Consider the following 20,396-nt stretch of genomic DNA (forward strand, 5'->3'; position numbering starts at 1 on the left):
GTCCTGGGTGCAGTGGTTCGCGAGTAAAGTGCCTTCATGCAAAAAGTTAACGTTGGCCCCTGTGACCTTGACCTTTGAACTGGTGACCCCAAAGTCAGTAGGGGTGGTGTACTCAATAAGTACTATCAGCACGTGAAGGTTGAAGGTCCTGGGTGCAGTGGTTCGCGAGTAAATTGCCTTCATGCAAAAAGTTAACGTTGTGACGAACTAACTAACTAACGAACTGACGGACAGTTGAAAACTAATATGCCTCCCTTCGGGGGCATAAAAAGTTAGAAAAATACTTAAAATATTGAAAATCTAAAAATAGAATTTCTAATAAAAAATAGACTAATTTTTGGAATTTAAAGGGAATTAACTCAGTACAAAAGTTATAAAATGGTAACTTCCCTTTGGCTCTAAGCCAATCAGAATGATAGTGAAAATGCATCAAAATTGACCTTTTTCTAATAGATAAAAGGGGGCATAATTCATGAAAATTGGTGTCAAGAGTTATGCACCTTGTGTCACACAATGTGGGTGATAAGGTGGAACATCTATTTTAAGTTTGAATCAAATGCATTTCTAAAAGGGATCATAATTCATGAAATATTGGTGTCAGAGTTATGCACCTTGTGTCACATGATGTGGGTGATGAGTTGGAACATCTATTTTTAGTTTAAATCAAATCCATTAGTAATAACTGAGATATAGTAAAAATACATCAAAATTAACCTTAAATTCTAAGTAAAAGGGGACATAATTCATGAAAAATTGGTGTCAATGTTATGCACCTTGTGTCACATGATGCGGGTGATAAGGTGGAACATCTATTTTAAGTTTGAATCAAATCCATTTAGTAATAACTGAGATAATAGATTTCGCGACGCGACGGGATGGGACGGATATGACAAAAGTGAGTCCTATATAGCCCCCACCCCCAACACGTTTGGTTGGGGTATAATGATTTTGTATATACTGTATATACTTGTATATACACGTATATTGCATAAGTCCTTGTTTGCTTCATGATGTATTTATATCAAACATTTGCTCAAAAAGAAAGTTAGAATTCAATGTATTAGGTTCTAAAATGAAATAAATCATTTATCTTGCATGTTTTTCAAAATGGATCCCTTCTCTCAAGTTTCATAATAGCATAAAAGTTACAGATATCTATCGGAATATCTCTACACAACCCCACTAAAATTCTCTTTACACAGCCTTCAATCCCAATCATACAACATAACTAACTCCTACATATAAATACTGACAATCTTTATGCTCATGTGTCCATATACAAGGAAAAATTAAATGGGAACAGCTATGTTCAAAGAACGCAACCTGACAAGTGTACACTTTATCACTGAATACTGAGTTATGTATAAGACTTGTTAATAAAATGGTGGCAAGCTGAAAACAAACTAACATATCAATACGCCCAAAGAGACTTTCTAAATGAAAGTTGTTTGAAAAAATTCCTATTTATGATATGTCGCCGTATATGTTTTATACTACGAATATAGGTACAAGTTATTGAAAACAAGCTAGATCTCTGAGAAATGTAGGAAGTTTGGTTTTGAAGAAAATTGTCTACATCAAATCCCAAGATTCCTGTCACATTTGTATATATCTGTTATTGTTTTTATTAATTTGGCGAAGGAGTTTAATTTATGATGGCTATATGTGACATTTTCCTTGTCTCTGAAGAGAAAAGGGTAAGTTAAGGTATTAGATCACTAATAGTAATATTTACAAAATGGCATTTGCTTGGTACATTATTAAATGTGACTCTGTTTCGCCCTGTTTAGCAATTTTTAAACAACTTTTACCGTGCCGTTTTTTATACATTTTGTATAACTTACGGTATCTCCTCAAGCTCAAGTAGAGACAAATTTCAAAGTGATGCCCACTATCCAAAACGTTTGCACAAAAATCATTTTACCATTAATTTTAATAAAAGAAACATCAAACTATTGGTAAACAATTATAAAACATAAAATAACTAGAATGTGTCTGTAGGACACAGGGTGTGCCCCCACTTGTACATTTGTCACAAATAAGGGGCAATGATTGCAGTCTTAATGGGGTATAGCCTCAACAAACATTTTATGAAAAGGATTCATTATTCTAGGCCCTCTACTTTTTGAGCTATGAGCATCACAAACAAAAAATCCACTATTTTGGCTATTTCAAGGGCCATAACTCTGTAATAAGAGCTAAGAATCTCAAGAAGAATGCCAAGTGTGCTAGGTCACATCACGTTAAAGACTCCAGCAATTTTTCCTGAATTTATATCTAATACTTTTTGAGCTAGGCACATAATTAGGTGAAAAGGTGCATTTTTTTACTATTTCAGGGGCCATAACTTTAAAAATAGGGGTTGGGGCCAGCCAAAAAATTAGAGATGTGCAAGCTTATTTCATGATAAAGATTTATGCAAGTTTTCAACCATTTATATTAAATACTTTTTGAGCTAGGTGCGTCACAAGGTGAAAATGTACATTTTTGACTATTTCAGGGGCCATAACTCTAAAAATAGGGCGCGGACACAAATGAAAAATAGGATGCGCGCAAGTCCATATTATGATTAAGACTCATGCAAGGCTTCATGAATCTATATCAAATACTTTTTGAGCTAGGCATGTCACAAGGTGAAAATGTGCATTTTTGACTATTTCAGGGGCCGTAACTCTGAAAATAGGGGGCGGACACAAGTAAAAAATAGGAGGTGCGCAAGTTCATATCATGATTAAGACTCAGGCAAGGTTTCATGAATCTATATCGAATACTTTTGAGCTAGGCGTGTCACAAGGTGAAAATGTGCAATTTTTACTATTTCAGGGGCCATAACTCTGAAAAATAGGGGGCGAAGTCAGATGTAAAATAGGAGGTGCCCAAGTTCATATCATGATTAAGACTGTTGCAAGGTTTCATGAATCTATATCAAATACTTTTTGAGCTAGGCGTGTCACAAGGTGAAAATGTGCAATTGTGACTATTTCAGGGGCCATAACTCTAAAAATAGGGGGCGGGGCCAGACGAAAAATAGGAGGTGCGCAAGTTCATATCATGATAAAGACTCATGCAAGGTTTCATCAATTTATATCAAATACTTTTCGAGCTAGGCGCGTCACGAACTTCTTACGGACACACGGACAAGAGGGGGTGGGGGGGGGGGGGGGCACAAAAATGTCAATATCATTTTTTCTAGGGTGCCTCAGGTAAACGGATTTAATGAGACAGAATTCTTACTTCAACATTGAAAAAAACAAGGTCGAATCCTGTGTTTCTGTTTTGAATTTTGCTTACTTCATTCAAAAATAACCTTGGGGCAGATGTAAAACCTACCTAAATTTCTCCCACAATATGTAATCTAAAGAGTGAAAGCAAAATATTTTACCGCATGTTACTCAATATTTTTAAAGATGTGTAACTCTACCCCTTCTGTTTAAGTAGTAAATTCACTTTGAACACCAAGAAATCGCTTATCAATTTTTTTTCCCCATTTTTGTACAATCAATCAATTATAAGTCTTGAAACAAGAGCTGTCTCCATAGGATGACACATGCCCCCGATGGCACTTTGAATCAAATAGTTATAGCCGATGTTAGAGTTTAGGACCTTTGACCTACGGAGCTGGGTCTTGCGCGCCGTCTTACTGTGTCACACATTCATGCGTAGTTATTTTAAAATCCATGCATGAATGACAAAGATATGGACCGGACACGCCCATCAATGCACTATCCTTTAACGTCTAAGTGTGACCTTGACCTTTGAGCTACGGACCTGGGTCTTGCGTGCGACACGTCGTCTTACTGTGGTACACATTTATGCCAAGTTATTTGAAAATCCATCCATGGATGACAAAGATATGGACCGGACACGCCCATCAATGCACTATCCTTTAACGTCTAAGTGTGACCTTGACCTTTGAGCTACGGACCTGGGTCTTGCGCGCGACACGTCGACTTACTGTGGTACACATTCATGCCAAGTTATTTGAAAATCCATCCATCGATGACAAAGAGACAAAGATATGGACCGGACACGAAAATTGCGGACAGACCGACAGACTGACAGACCGACAGACTGACAAACGGTTCAAAAACTATATGCCTCCCTTCGGGGGCATAAAAAGTAAAAACTTACTAGAAACAAGAGGGCCATGAAGGCCCTGTATCGCTCACCTGACCTATTGACCTAAAGATCATCAAGATTAACATTCTGACAAAGTTTCATTAAGATATGGCCATAAATGTGGCCTCTAAAGTGTCAACTAGTTATTCCTTTGATTTGACCCCGTGACCTAGTTTTTGACCCGACATGACCCAGATTCGAACTTGACCTAAAGATCATCAAGTTTAACATTCTGACTAAGTTTCATGAAGACACAGTCATAATTGTGGCCTCTAGTGTGTTAACAAGCTTTTCCTTTGATATGACCTAGTGACCTAGTTTTTGATCCCACCTGGCCCAGATTTAAACTTGACCTAAAGCTCATCAAGATTAACATTCTGACCAAGTTTCATTAAGATATGGTCATAAATGTGGCCTCTGTAGTGTTAACTAGCTTTTCCTTTGATTTGACCTGGTGGCCTAGTTTTTGACCTCACATTAACCAGATTGGAATTTATTCTAAAGATTATCAAGTTTAAAATTTTGACTAAGTTTCGTGAAGATACAGTCAAAAATATGGCCTCTAGAGTGTTCACAAGCTTTTCCTTTGATTTGACCTGGTGACCTAGTTTTTGACCCCACCTAACCCAGATCTGAACTTGAGCTATAGATTATCAAGATTAACACTTTGACCAAGTTTCATTAAGATATGGTCAAAAATGTGGCCTCTACAGTGTAAACTAGCTTTTCCTTTAATTTGACCTGGTGACCTAGTTTTTTTATCTTACATGGCCCAGATTCAAAATGGACCTTAAAATCATCAATATTAACATTCTGACCAAGTTTCATGAAGATACAGTCATAAATGCGGCCTCTACAGTGTTAACAAGCTTTTCCTTTGATTTGACCTGGTGACCTGGTTTCTGACCCCAGATGACCCAATATCGAACTCATCCAAGATTTTATTGAGGGTAACATTCTGACCAAGTTTCATTAAGATTGGGCCAAAAATGTGACCTCTAGAGTGTTAACAAGCTTTTCCTTTGATTTGACCTGGTGACCTAGTTTTTGACCCCAGATGACCTAATATCGAACACATCCAAGATTTCATTGAGGGTAACATTCTGACCAAGTTTCATAAAGATTAGGCCAAAAATGTGACCTCTAGAGTGTTAACAAGCTTTTCCTTTGATTTGCCCTGGTGACCTAGTTTCTGACCCCAGATGACCGAATATCAAACTCGTCCAAGATTTTATTGAGGGTAACATTCTGACCAAGTTTCATTAAGATTGGGCCAAAAATGTGACCTCTAGAGTGTTAACAAGCTTTTCCTTTGATTTGACCTGGTGACCTAGTTTTTGACCCCAGATGACCCAATATCGAACTCGTAGAGGATTTTATTTAGGGTAGCATTTCGACCAAGTTTCATTAAGATTGGGCCAAAATTGTGACCTCTACAGTGTTAACAAGCTTTTCCGTTGACTTGATCTTATGACCTAGTTTTTGACCCCAGATGACCGAATATCAAACTCGTCCAAGACTTTGTTAAGGGTAACATTCTGACCAAGTTTCATTAAGATTGGGCCAAAAATGTGACCTCTAGAGTGTTAACAGTCAAATTGTTGACGACGGACGGACGACGGACACAGGGCGATCACTAAAGCTCACCTGTGAGCACTTCGTGCTCAGGTGAGCTAAAAAAGGAAAATAAGGGGGAAAAAATCTGGTCCCAGTAGGGCTTGAACCTACGCCCCCCACCCTGAGAATTGCAGTAAAAGTAGGTTTATGTTAGGAATTGAATACTCTTCAAAAAGGAGGTACTCTATTAGGCTTCTAATACCTTAAAGTTTGAATCAATGGTGGCAAGGAATTGCAATAGATGCATATTACTTAAACCTACTTGTAAAATTAGCATAGTCTAATAAATTTTAGGAATTTCCAATCAATGATGCTTTTAACAAAGTGAACATCTATCAAACTGTTCGAATGAAAAGTTCTTTAAAGCAGCTTGCTGTTTCATCCCTGGCTTGGTGCAGGCAAACAGGATTGAACAAACTTATAGTGAGACCATTACAGGATGTTTTGACTAAAATGTAACATTCACCATACAGATCAAGAGAAGAAAGATTGTTTATTTCATGAGACGGGATCTGTTTAATGGCATTTTATATCTATCTCTGACAGGCTCTAGTGCAGTAAAGCAAAATATGAAACGTCCATGTAAGGATAATTCTGACAGAGTTTAGTAACAACAAATGGTTTAACAAAATACTGTCTCAAGGTGTTGTTTTTTTTTTTCAACTATAGTTGCCACTTTTTCAACATGTTCAATGGATAAAGCAACCATAATTTATGCGTAGGGTAAAATAGCAGTATATGTAACTAATTTAAAAGTTTTAGATTGTTATTTTATTTTCCACATTAAAGTCTAATCTGGTGTACCTTACTTTTTGCCAAACTACTCCGATATTTATATTAAGTTTGGTCCAACAGAAAAAAATCCCCGCCCTCGTTATATATTGGTAGACAGCCACTTAATATCACATCCTGACTTTCGGTTTTTGTTGAGAATTGTTAATGATTTTCGGAGATCGCTTTTAATCATAACGCTTAAGTAATAGAGAAACTGCCACCTAGTTCCTAGTAACCACATTTTTAGTGTATAGAGTAGCCTTTAACACTTTAAGTAGTGGGTACCCTAGCAATGATATCCATGAAAATATGACACTCTGATTTTGAATGACTATGATAGTTTTGTAATACAGACAAGTAGGGAAAAATATTGCAGAAATTTAATTTTTTCAAAATTTATTAATGAAATCATAATGTTATGGTATATAACTACTAAGATTGGATGAAATCTGTTGAAAACCAAGAGCGCCGCCAAGCGGGGCAATATACACCCGAAGGGTTACATCAGAGGCTGGGAGCAAAATTTAAAGAACTTGACTGTTGAAGTCCGAAGGACAGGAACAACAACAAAATTCTTACGAGGTAAAGTTATATCAAAATACATTTAAAAATTGGATGTATCATCCATGTTGTACCACAGAAAAGTGGTTTCGGTTTTTCCCTACAGTCAATAATAAGAAAGTTTCAAAATAAGCTAATTATAGTAACAAAAAAGGGAAGTAAAACAAAAAAAAATATTGCAAGAGAACAAAAAAGGGATCTGTCAAATAAAAACAAGAGCACTGCAATGCAGAGCAATATACAAAAATCAAAGTCATATACAGTGCATTCGCGCTGCTACGAATCGCAATTTAACGAAATACCGGTATACTACGAAGGGTATCGGAATATGCAATTGCGATTTTTTCTCGTGCAACAATGTACCCTGTATGTGTTTTATGTACAGTGAACAAAAAGTGAAGAAAAAAAACCCGTTCTACATTCTACATACGATCTCAATTCGGATTCGAATAAGATTTGTAGTAAACCCAGATGTACATATAAAATTGGTATACAGGTACTCCGATACGAAAATCACATGTTTAAATATCACGGGTTACGTATATAAATATTACGGTGCTATACAGCGAAATTTCCTATGCTACGCTCGAACGAAAATGCGATATTACGAAAAAACGGCCGGTCCCTTGGCTTTTCGTAGGATCGCGATTGTGCTGTATGACTTTTGACTCGTAAGTGTGACTTTGACCTTGAAGCGAGTCATCCAAAACATGCGCTCTGCACGTCGCCTCAGTATGGTGAACATTTCTGCCAAGTTTCTTTGAAATCCTTCAAGCAGTTCAAGAGTTACAGAGCGGACAAAGCAAACTCATATATGACCTTTCACTCCCAAGTGAGACCTTGACTTTGAAGCTAGTCATCCGAAACAAGCGCTCTGCACGTCGTCTCTGTGTGGTGAACATTTGTGTCAAGATTCTTTGAAATCCTTCAAGCAGTTACATAGCCGACACGGAACATACTCATATGACCCTTGACCCCTACGTGTGACCTTGACCTTGAAGCAGCTAGTCATCCCAAACAAGCACTCTGCACGTCACCTCCATGTAGTGAACATTTTTGTCAAGTTTTTTTTTTAAATCCTTCAAGGGGTTCAAGAGTTACAGAGTGGACACGAAATTGCTAACGGACGGACGGACGGATGGACAGACAGACGGACACCGGGGGTATAACATAATACGTCCCTTCGGGCGTATAAAAAAGAGGCAAAGTTTTGCGACAAAGTAGTTAGTCATGTATTGAATATAATTTAAGGGCTATAACTCTGACAGTCATAATTAATCTAGCTGTTTCAAGACTGACTCATGCTCCTGGCTGTATAGCTACTGCAAAATTTCACTGAACTAAATGCACCAGTAAAACAAATTCTGTCAACTAAATTACCATCAGTCAGAAGTTATTAATAACGTAGTGTGATACAATAACATAAGATGCATAGTAATGAACAAGGGACAATGAGTCCACATCAAAGTGAAAAAAAAACATGAAAAGATGGTCATATGATTATGATACATGTACCTTAATTATGACCCATGTTGTGCACACTGCGAGTCGTCTTGATGAGGTTAACAACTGATGCAAGTTGTATGAAAATCTTCCCACTGGTTACAAAGATATATGGATTGGACAGGAAAATCAACAGAATGACATGCATAAGAACGGATGTTTATTTGGTATTTGGATGTTTCCAAGTATGCAACAAGCAACAGGATGTGCCAGGAAGCAGTATAGAATTAGTAAAATTTACCGTTATCTGTTGCCTCCTTTATGAAACAAACAGCCTCTTCTTTGTTCGGAGGGCCCTGAAAGGTATATACAATGTAATAACAATTATATTATTTTTGTGTTGGGTTAAATGCCATTCTTCAATAGTTTTTCAGTTATGCAACAGTGGGCTGTTAACTTAAGTGTTCTGTATCAGTACTAATCTGTTATCCGCATGTAACTACCGACTCTTCGGAAGAATACGAGGTTAAGGATGAACGATTTCAGATACAAAGATCATACAGATCATCACAAAGAAAATATGCCTCCCCCAGCCACTGAACTCATGACTCCATAATCTGTAGATCTACAATGCATTTAAGCTAAGCAGATTGGCAAGATATCAACAAGTTTATTCGTTGAATTGGTATCCCCTATAATAATTTCTTTCAAGTATGTATACTGAATACTCCACAATATACATCTGCTAATTTTAAACATGCACACATATACACACATACAGTTAAATTTTGCAAACAAAATAAAATGTTCTGAATTTTACTCAAGCTGTTTTTGAAACATGAGGGCCCTGAAGGTCCTGTATCGCTCACCTGACCTAATTCTAAACCCCTGATAACTAGTTTTTCCTTTGATCTGACCTAGTGACCTAGTTTTTGACCACATATAACCCAGACTCGACCTTGGCCAAAGATCATAAAACAAGAGCACCGCCTTGCGGGTGCTGACGCTCATCTGATTTTTTTGTATAATAGAAATATTGTCCTACCAATGATTTTCTAAGTCTAAAAAGGGCCATCATTCTTGCAAAAGCAGGATAGGGTTATGTTTCTTGAAGTACAGCGTCCGCTTATGATGGTGAAAAACTGTTGCAAGTTTTAAAGCAATAGCTTTGATAGTTTAGGAGAAAAGCTGACATAAACATAAAACTTATCCAAGAAAACTGATTTTCTAAGTCCAAAGGGGGCAATAATTCTTGCGAAAAGCAGGATGGAGTTATGTTTCTTGATGTACAGGGTCAGCTTATGATGGTGAACAAGTGATGCAAGTTTCAAAGCAATACCTTTGATAGTTTAAAAGAAAAAGTTGACCTAAACATAAAACTTAACCAAGAAATCTGATATTTTCTAAGTACAAAAGGGGCCATAAATCTTGCAAAAAGCAGAATGGAGTTATGTTTCTTGCTGTACAGGGTCAGCTTATGATGGTGAACAAGTGTTGCAAGTTTCAAAGCAATAGCTTTGATAGTTTAGGAGACAAGCTGACCTAAACATAAAACTTAACCAAGAAATCTGATTTTCTAAGTCCAAAAGGGGCAATAATTCTAGAAAAAAGCGGGATAGAGTTATAATTCTTGATGTATAGGGTCAGCTTATGATGGTGAACAAGTGTTGCAAGTTTCAAAGCAATAGCTTTGATAGTTTAAAAGACAAAGTTGACCTAAACATAAAACTTAACCAGGAAATCTGATATTTTCTAAGTTCAAAAGGGGTCATAATTCTTGCAAAAAGCAGGATGGAGTTATGTATCTTGCTGTACAGGGTCAGCTATTGATGGTGAAAAAGTGTTCCAAGTTTCAAAGCAATACCTTTGATAGTTTAGGAGAAAAGCTGACCTAAACATAAAACTTAACCAGGCAACGCCAACGCCGACGCCGACACCGATCAAGTGATGATAATAACTCATCATTCTGTTTCAAAAAAATCAGATGAGCTAAAAATTAACATTCTGACCAAGTTTCATGAAGATACAGTCATAAATGTGGCCGCTAGACTGTGGACAAGCTTTACCTTTGATTTGATCCCACAAGCTAGTTTTTGACCCTACCTGACCCAGATTGAAACTGGACTTTAAGATCATCAAGATTAACATTCTGATCAAGTTTCATTAGGATATGGTCATAAATGTGGTCTCTTAGAGTGCTTTTCCTTTGATTTGACCTGGTAACCTAGTTTTTAATCCCGCATGACCCAGATTCCAAACTGACCTAAAGATCATCAAGATTAACATTCTGATCAATTCTCGTGAAGATGTAGTCATAAATGTGACCTCATAACAGTTAACAAGCTTTTCCTTCGATTTGACCTGGTGACCTAGTTTTTGACCCCATCAAGGCAAACATTCTGATCAATTCTCATAAGTTTCAAACTTAAAATTAGGTCTTTGGTTAACAAGCTTTACCTTTGATTTGACCTGGTGACCTAGTTTTTGACCCTATCTGACCCAGATTTGAACTTTATCTAATGATCATAAAGATTAACATTCTGACCAAGTTTCATAGAGTTATTTCATCAATGTGGCCTCTAGTCTGTTAACAAGCTTTTCCTTTGATTTGACCTGGTGACCTAATTTTTGACCCCACCTAATCAAGATTTGAACTTGACCTAAAGATCACCAAGATTAACATTCTGGCCAAGTTTCATTAAGATATGTTATAAATTTGCTCCCTAGAGTGTTAACTAGCTTTTACTTTGATTTGACCCCACCGACCCAGATCTGAACTGACCTAAAGATCATCAAGATTAACATTCTGACCAAGTTTCATAGAGATATTGTCATAAATGTGGCCTCTAGAGAGTTAACAAGCTATTCCCTTTATTTGACCTGGTGACCTAGTTTTTGACACTATCTGATCTAGATTTGAACTCGACCTAATGATTAACAAGATTAACATTCTGGCCAAATTTCATTAAGATATGATTATAAATTTGCTCTCTAGAGTTAACTAGCTTTTCTTTGATTTGACCTGGTGACCTAGTATTTGACCCCACCTGATCCATTTCATTTTGTTTGTTGGGTTTAACATTGCACCAACACATATATACGTCATATGGCGACTTTCCAGCTTTGATGGTGGAGGAAGACCCCAGATGCCCCTCTGTGCATTTTTTCATCAAGAGTGGGCACCTGGTTAGAACTACCGACCTTCCGTAAGCCAGCTGGATAGCTTCCTCACATAAAGAATTCAAGCTCCGAGTGAGGCTCAAACCCACATCGATGAGGGGCAAGTGGTTTGAAGTCAGCGACCTTAACCACTCGGCCATGGAAGCCCCTTCCACCTGATCCAGATTTGAACTTGACCTAAAGATCAACAAGATGCAGTGATTTTTTTTCCCTTTTGGGAAAAGGTCCGGTTCCGGATAAATTGGGAAAAATAGTGCGGTGTTTACTCAGATTGGGAATTTTTATAGTTAATTAATAACATCATTTAGAATGCTTCTTCCTTTAATTTCATGTAAATAGCATCAAACAAACTGTTTAAATGATTAAATAATGGTGAATGTCAATGTAACTAAGTATCCTTCTGCAATCATCAAAATGCAGACTTAATTTGGTCATTTGGGGAATTTTTGGATGATAATTGGGAAAAAATACTGCATATTTCAATTGGGAAAAGGTCCTTTTAGGGGTACTTTATAAAGAATGAAAAAATTCAGAGCTGCAGATTAACATTCTGGTCAAGTTTCATTAAGATACAGTTATAAATTTGCCCTCTAGAGTGTTAACTAACGTTTTCTTTGATTTGACCTTGTGACTTAGACTTTGAACCCACCTGACCCAGATTTGAACTTGACCTAAAGATCATGAAGATTAACATTCTGACCAAGTTTCATAGAGATATTGTCATAAATGTGGCCTCTAGAGTGTTCACAAGCTATTCATTTGATTTGACCTGGTGACCTAGTTTTTGACCCCACGTGACCCAGATTCAAATCTGACCTAGAGATAATCAAGATTAACATTCTGACCAAGTTTCATGAAGATACAGTCTTAAATGTGGCCTCTAAATGTTAACAAGCTTTTCGTTTGATTTGACCTGGTAACCTGGTTTTTGACCCCAGATAACCCAATATCCAACTCGTCCAAGATTTTATCAAGGGTAACATTCTTACCAAGTTTCACTAAAATTGGGCAAAAATTGTGACCTCTAGTGTGTTAACAGTCAAATTGTTGACGGACGACAATAGACACAGGGCGATCACAAAAGCTCACCTTGAGGTGAGCTAACAAAAAAGGAAATCTTACATGTAAGTGTACCATACAAATTACAACTTCCCTATTAATGTCTGAGTGTTGTCAAGCTGTAGGAAAGATATATTCCATGAATGATTTTAAGGAAGAAGGTGCACTTGTTAGGAATTTTAATTTCTATTTGTAGCTCTAGCTGCCACTAAAGGAGCTAAGCATCCACATTCTTTGGTGAGAACCCCATAATGATGCTAAAGAACAAGATTCATGAGGTTCCACCAAGAAGTTCATGAGAAGAAGTTATTCACTGGAATTTCTATGTTTAGCTCTAGAGGTCAATAAAAGAAACCAAACAACCTCATTTGAACAAACTTGGGAGAAAATCTTACAATAATCCTACTGACAAAGTCTAATGAAGATTCATCAAAAGGTTCATGAGAAGAGTCTTTCAAAGGTAAAATTTCTGTTTTCGGCTCTACTGACCCCTTAACACCCAAGCATCCTCATTTGAAACTAGGTAAGTGTCCATATAACACAAGTGCCCCCACTTCCTGTCGCTGAACATGGTTTCATGACTCAAGGTGAAATATCTTAAAATATATGCAACAGAAACTTTTAAGCACTTAATGTGTATTTTTCACTAATTTAAGGACCACAATTCTAGTCTGGTTGAGTCAAATAATAAACAGAACAACATGTGCACAACTTAAAATTCACATACTGTTTAATATTCTTCTAGTGTTTTATGACTGTTTGTCAAATGCTTTTTGATATACACAAACTTTCACGCTCTTATTAAAATAATTTGACTACATCAAAGGCAACCACTCTGGTCTTGCAGAGTGAACTATATTAATACATGACTGTACAAAGGGCAATAGATTTTGTCTTACTCGTGCAATCTGACTGAAAATTACACAGTAGCATTTCCTTACAGCAGTTAACAGTTCCACCATATTTTATTTAAATAGTATTATACCCAACACCATGCCCTATATATATGGTTTCAGATATAGGGGCATACAATGCCAAAACTATAGCCCTCTGACTGCAGCAGGGGATGATAATGGGAGACAAACAAGAGGGCCAAGATGGCCCTAGGTCGCTCACCTGAGAAACACACCATAACTGTGTAAACATGTTTGACCTAGTGATCATGATTTCATGGGAAAAATTATTCTGATCAAATATCATCAAAATTGGAGCAAAAATCTTAATTATAAACAATTTTTTTTATTTGACCTAGTGGCCTAGTTTTTGATCTCAGAAGACCCATATTCGAACTTGACCTAGATTTCATCAAGGCTATCATTCTGACCAAATTTCATGAAGATCAATTGAAAAATACAGCCTCTATGGCATACACAAGGATTTTCTTTGATTTGACCTAGTGACCTACTTTTTGACCCCAGACTACCCATATTTGCACTTGACCTAGATTTTATCAAGGCTACTATTCTGACCAAATTTTATGAAAATCCAGTGTAAATTGCAGCCCCTATTGCATACACAAGGTTTTCCCTTGATCTGACCTAGTGACCTAGTTTTTGAACCCAGATGACCCATATTCGAATTTGACCTAGATTTAATCAAGGCTATCATTTTGAAAAAAAATTCATGAAGATCAGTTGAAAAATACAGTCTCTATCGCATACACAAGTTTTTCTTTGATTTTACCTAGTGACCTACTTTTTGATCCCAGATGACCCATATTCAAACTCTGCCTAGATTTCAACAAGGCAATCATTCTGACTAAATTTCAGGAAGATCAATTGAAAAATACAGCCTCTATCGCATACACAAGGTTTTCCTTTGATTTGACCTAGTGACCTACTTTTTGACCTCAGATGAGTTATAACTGCAATTGTCCTAGATTTCATCAATGCAATCATTCTGACCAAATTTCATGAAGATCAATTGAAAAATACAGCCTCTATCGCATACCCAAGATTTTTCTTTGATTTGACCTAGTGACCTAGCTTTTGACCAAAGATGACCCATTTTCAAACTCGGCCTAAATTTCATTCAGGTTATCATACTGACTTAATTTCAGGAAGATCAATTGAAAAATACAGCCTCTATTGCATACATAAGGTTTTCCTTTGATTTGACCTAGTGACCTAGTTTTTGACCCAAGATGACCCATTTTCGAACTCGGCCTAGATTTCATCAATGTAATCATTCTGATAAAAACTCATGAAGATTAATTGAAAAATACAGCCTTTATTGCATACAAAAGGTTTTTCTTTGATTTGACCTAGAGACCTAGTTTTTGACCCCAGATGACCCATTTTCGAACTCGGCCTAGATTTTATCAAGGTTATCAGTCTGACCAAACTTCATGAAGATTAATTGAAAAATACAGCCTCTATTGCATACACAAGGTTTTTCTTTGATTTGACCTAGTGACCTAGTTTTTGACCCCAGATGACCCATTTTCGAACTCGGCCAGGATTTCATCAAGGCAATCGTTCTGACCAAGTTTCATGAAGATCAGTTGAAAAATACAGCCTCTATCGCATACACAATCTATATGTTGACAGACAGACGACAGACAGACGACGGACGCCAGACACAGAGCGATCAGAAAAACTCACCTAAAAATACAGAGAGAATCTTATAGCGATGGCCAAGTTTGATGAAGACTCATCAAGTGGTTCATGAGAATGTGTTTTAGGTATTTTTTATTTTAGATCAACTGACCCATAAAAGGGTCCAAGGGCTCAACTAAACAAGAGGGAGAGAACCTTACAGTAATCGTACAGACAGAGTTAATTGAACATCCATCGATTGGTTCATGTGAAGAAGGTGTTCAAACAATTATTTCCATTTTTTAAAAGTGTGCTAACAATAATTGTTTTCTATGATACTGTCTAGTGCCCAAGTTTTTTACCTTTGATTACCAATTTCAATAAGACCAAGTAAAGTATGTGTGCACTACAGTGTTTTTTCTTCAACAAACTGACCTAGATTTTGTTTATAGATGACCTAGTTCCAAAATTGACATTAATTTTATTGACAAACATTCTGATCTTGTCTTCTGGAGATTAACACGCATTTATAATTGTTTTCTTTAAATTGACCAAGTAACCTATTTATTACCTCAGACCTAGTTTCATCCTAAAACTCATAAAGACAATCATTCTAGTACGGTATAATGAAGATAGAGTAAAAGCTGTTGCCTCTGGAGTGTTAACAAAGTGTTTTGTATTTTCTGACCTTATAACCAGTGTTTGACCCTAAATATATGACCCCTTTTCAAACCTGACTTAGACGTTTTACATTCTAAACAAACTCCTGAAAACCAGGTAGAAATGTGTGGCCTCTAGAGTGTTGACAAATTTTTTTATTATTCGACCTGATGATGCTAGTTTTGGCCTCCTGGTACAGTTTCAAGATTTACCTTATAAATTCTCGTATGAAATTTTAACAAATTTCAGAAAAATCTGGTAAAATTTGAACTCTTGATCTAACACAAGTGTTTCTATTACTTAATCTGATTACCTAGTTTCTCACCACAGATGATCCAGTATTAGACTGGCCATAGTTCTTATTGATGCATAGAAAACTAGAGGTGCTTTTTAGAAAAGCGCATGACCTTGTATCCTACAACTGCCTAATCATCTGAATAGTAAGTGTGTCTTTGTATACTGTTGGCTGCCTATTGGTATTCACAAGTTGGAGTAACCATCTACAATGCTGTGTCAGTAGTGGTAACTGGTCTACAATGCTGCGCCGGTCTACAATGTTGTATCAGCGGTAGTGGAGTGGAGTAACCAGTCTACAATGCTGCGCTGGTTGTTGTTGGTAATTATGTTCAAGGGCAATATCCGAAGTGTCTTGGCCGATTTGGCTAGTAATCGAACTTGGCCGAGTTCTTATGGTCAAACACATTTTGTTCAAGTTTGGTGATGATCGGATGAGAAATGTTCGACTTAGAGTGGTGACAAGCTTTGTGACAAACAGACAAACACATACACACACAGGAGTAAATCAATATGTCTCACACCACTATGTGATGGGAGACAATAATTATGACCTCTAGCTTGTTAACAGTAAAATAAATGACAACTGTGAGCTTAAAATGCACAGCCTTCTTGAAAAGGTTAACTTGCCTTTTGATACGAAGCACCAGGTTCACGGCTGATGCTGAAAAGGAAAAAAAAAGAGAAGCATACATTTTTGGATTGTAACGCTTTTAAAGCAAATCTATAAATCAATGTTTGACAGTTATTCCTTTAACAGTTCAGCAGTTACAAGTGAATCACGATAAGATGGAAAATATTTATATACTTAACTATCATCAAGGCCTTGTAAAATGCTTTCATATCTTTTTTTAAAATATAACATTCTATTTCGTAACATTTTACGTACGTTGCACGCTATTTTGCACAAATGCGTAACATAATTTCGACGTCAATTTGACGTCAAATTACTAATTGAGAAAATAAATAGCAGAAATGCGATGAGATAACTCTACATATTCTTTAATGGTATCTTAATTTACAATTATTGCTTTGAACACATTGTTATTGTTATTATCGGTGTTATTTTTTATCATTAATTATTACCGCCCGTTTCTTCAAATTAAATAAATACGCATTTTAAACTGCAATTAATTTTCTCATGTTGTACCGTGTTGATCGCAAACATTTATATCAACCTCCGGACGTTATCAAACCTAGCATCAACAGTGATCAGGATGATTACAGCCTAACCTACAAAGAGACAGGGCTGTCGCACGAGAATATTTAAAAAATATTTTCATTAAACCGTAAAGCTATGGAAGGGGATATCCGCCATTTAACACATTTTATTAGTTGATATTTCAATACGCCAATTCATTTCCCATGTTGGTTTTTATAAGTGCATTATCCCTATTTGTATGTACATTAACATTATATCATTTTAATAATGACACTAATCAGTGTTTTTAATAAAATATAAAATGTTTCAGTTATAAATTAATCAAAAAACTTCAAATGCAAATATTTTAATTTAAATTGAGTTGATTGTTTTGCAATTGCAAAATTCAATTTCTTGTTACATTTTTGTTTATATTTAGATACATCAACAGTACTTTAAAAAACGGAGGCATAGATAAGATCTTATCTATGTGTCTAATAAAAACGAACATCATTCGCACAATGAAATGTTGATTATCAAACATATGATCGTCCTCATAATAATGACTGCAACAAAATAAGATTATTCTCATAATAATTTTGACGTTATAAAACGAAGCCGAGAACCAGTCCGCATTATAGCGACAGAGGTCGAAGTATAATAATTAACTGCTCCCTCTCCGGTGCAACGTCCATTTTCACCTCGTGAAAAACACAGCGACGAAGTGAAAACTTGCGAAATATGCATTTTTTAACATGTTTGAAAGGGTTTAGACCCGGCTCGAACCCCTATGACCATGATATATACAGGTATCATACATGGTCTTGTAGACTTAGGTCCTAGCTAAAGATTGAGACCCTGTTCGGGTACCTAGGATAGCCCGAGGGGTCAGGGCAGGTCGTACAAGGTCTGCCTATTTTGACCACGTCGGAAAGAATTTCAATAAAGTTCGACCCTGTTTCACCAAAACATATACATATCATATATTGATGTGTAGTTGTGGATCCTGGCTATCGATTGACACCATGTTCGAATACATAAGATAACCCTAGGAGTCGGGGCGGGTCGTATAAGAACACTAACTTCGTATTTGACCATGTCTAAAAGGTATCGTCCGGGTTCGAGCCCCTATGCCAAAGAAATATACATATATAGTACATAGTCATATAGTATGAGTCCTGGCTATCGAATGAGACTAAGTTTGAGTATCTGACGTACCCATAAGGGTCAAGGAAGGCCATTTAAGGTCACCGGGAAGTGTTCAAATTTAGGAAATATGTCAATTTTGACCATGTCTGAAAGGCTTTAAACCCGGTTCGAACCCCTATGACCATGATATATACATGTATCATACATGGTCGTGTAGGTATGTAGGGGTCGAATAAGGACACCGTTTTGTCTTCTAGTTTCGTATTTTGACCATGACTAGAGATTTTCGACCGGATTCGAGCCTTTATGCCGAAGAAATATACACATATCCTTCATGGTTGTATAGGTGCACGTCCTGGCTATCGATTTAGACCATGTTTAGTACCTAGGATAGCCTTAGAGGTCGGGGCATGTTATATATGGCTAGAAGGTATGCCTCCAACATAGAAAATACGGCTTTTTACCATGTCTGGAAGGCTTTGGACCCAGTTGAATCCCGTTTGGCCAAAACATGTACCAGTTTTATGCATCGTCGACTAGGTATTGGTCCTGGCCACAAAGTAACACGATGTTCGAGTACCTGAGTTGGCCATGGGTGCCAGGAGAGTAATACATGGAACTACGGAATTTCAGTTGATATTGACACTATGTTAGATTTTGACTTTTGTTCGAGTCTCTACATCTCGGGTACCTACCTATATGGATATGTTGGTAGATATCTAATCTTTACATTTAAACTACTTACAAGTCCATTTGATGCCATCAGGGCTTAGGACAGGTCTCAGAATGTGACCAAACTTGTTTTATGCGATAGGGTGCTGGCCAAGACTAAGCTGACCCGAACAGGAAAGCCGTGAGAATTGCTCAAATGGTGTCACTGGACTGCCTTAACTGCTTTGAAAAGTTCATATTTGGCATGCTTCCTGTAGCTCCTGGCTTGCCCTTTGCAACAAGGTATCATTTATTGAAATCGGACATAAGTTTATGAAGATATGACTCTTCCGACAAGGTCTATCCCTAAATTTAATATACGAAGTATGCATATTTTCAAGAAAAAATGTACATTTTGAGACGGTTCGATGGTAAATATATACAAATTACATATCTTTCTAGACAATGTTTAGATTTAATTTATAAAAGTTATTTAATTAAAATATCTTGTGTCGGAACATTCTACAATAATTTGAAGTTAATGAAAAACACGGAATTTTTAAGTACGGAAAAGTGCGGAAATAAAGCTTTTATCCTAAATTTCGTACAGACGGACGAACAGATTTTTTTTTGTTACAACCTTTCAGATATTATATCTTTTATAAAAATAAGTTTTAAGTTTTTATTTAACGCCTAATAAATAGATTATATAAGCACGTTTTCCTTATTTTACGGCTAATATTTTACAAGCCAAAAATACCAAAGCTCAGCAAATGTTCCCGACGGCGTGTCCGTCGGGGAAAAATGATTTTCATATTCGTTTAAATGATAGTTCCAACTACTTATTAAAGGAAATTTCAATTTGATATCTTGTTCCTAACGCCTTTTATAATAAAATGAAATCGATACAATTTTCGAAAAAATGCGCCAAAAATTACCGTTATACGGTCCCTTTAGCAAGTCTACAGATCGTGCAGGCTGACAAAACTTACCTGAATCTATTTATTTCCATAGAAATAATAGATATAAACCAAACCGTGTTACTTTAGTTGTTGAAAAATATTTTTTAGATAAATAAAGTATATTTACGTGTTTCTTTTTACGTTTGGACCTCGCACCCATGTTCGAGCCCGAGCGACCCTTAGGATCGGGTTTAAACCTTGTGCTATACCTTTATGAAATAGTTATTGGAAAATTCTACAAATACACGT

The 20,396-nt window shown here is 36.6% G+C and overlaps 1 protein-coding gene across 1 annotated transcript in view; it reads right to left on the reverse strand.

Annotated features, from left to right (window-relative positions):
- The window catches only part of LOC128554198 (prostatic spermine-binding protein-like), a 34,203-nt gene extending 13,896 nt beyond the window's left edge, over nucleotides 1-20,307 (reverse strand). Inside the window, exons 1-2 of the mRNA XM_053535446.1 lie at nucleotides 20,275-20,307; nucleotides 8,816-8,870 (exon numbers count right to left, since the gene is read on the reverse strand). Coding sequence (XP_053391421.1) covers nucleotides 8,816-8,870; nucleotides 20,275-20,307 — 88 coding nt within the window. The remainder of the gene's footprint in view (nucleotides 1-8,815; nucleotides 8,871-20,274) is intronic.
- Between the last annotated feature and the right edge of the window lie 89 nt (nucleotides 20,308-20,396).

This window comes from Mercenaria mercenaria, unplaced genomic scaffold (assembly GCF_021730395.1).
Source record: "Mercenaria mercenaria strain notata unplaced genomic scaffold, MADL_Memer_1 contig_4819, whole genome shotgun sequence".
Classification (NCBI taxonomy): domain Eukaryota; kingdom Metazoa; phylum Mollusca; class Bivalvia; order Venerida; family Veneridae; genus Mercenaria; species Mercenaria mercenaria.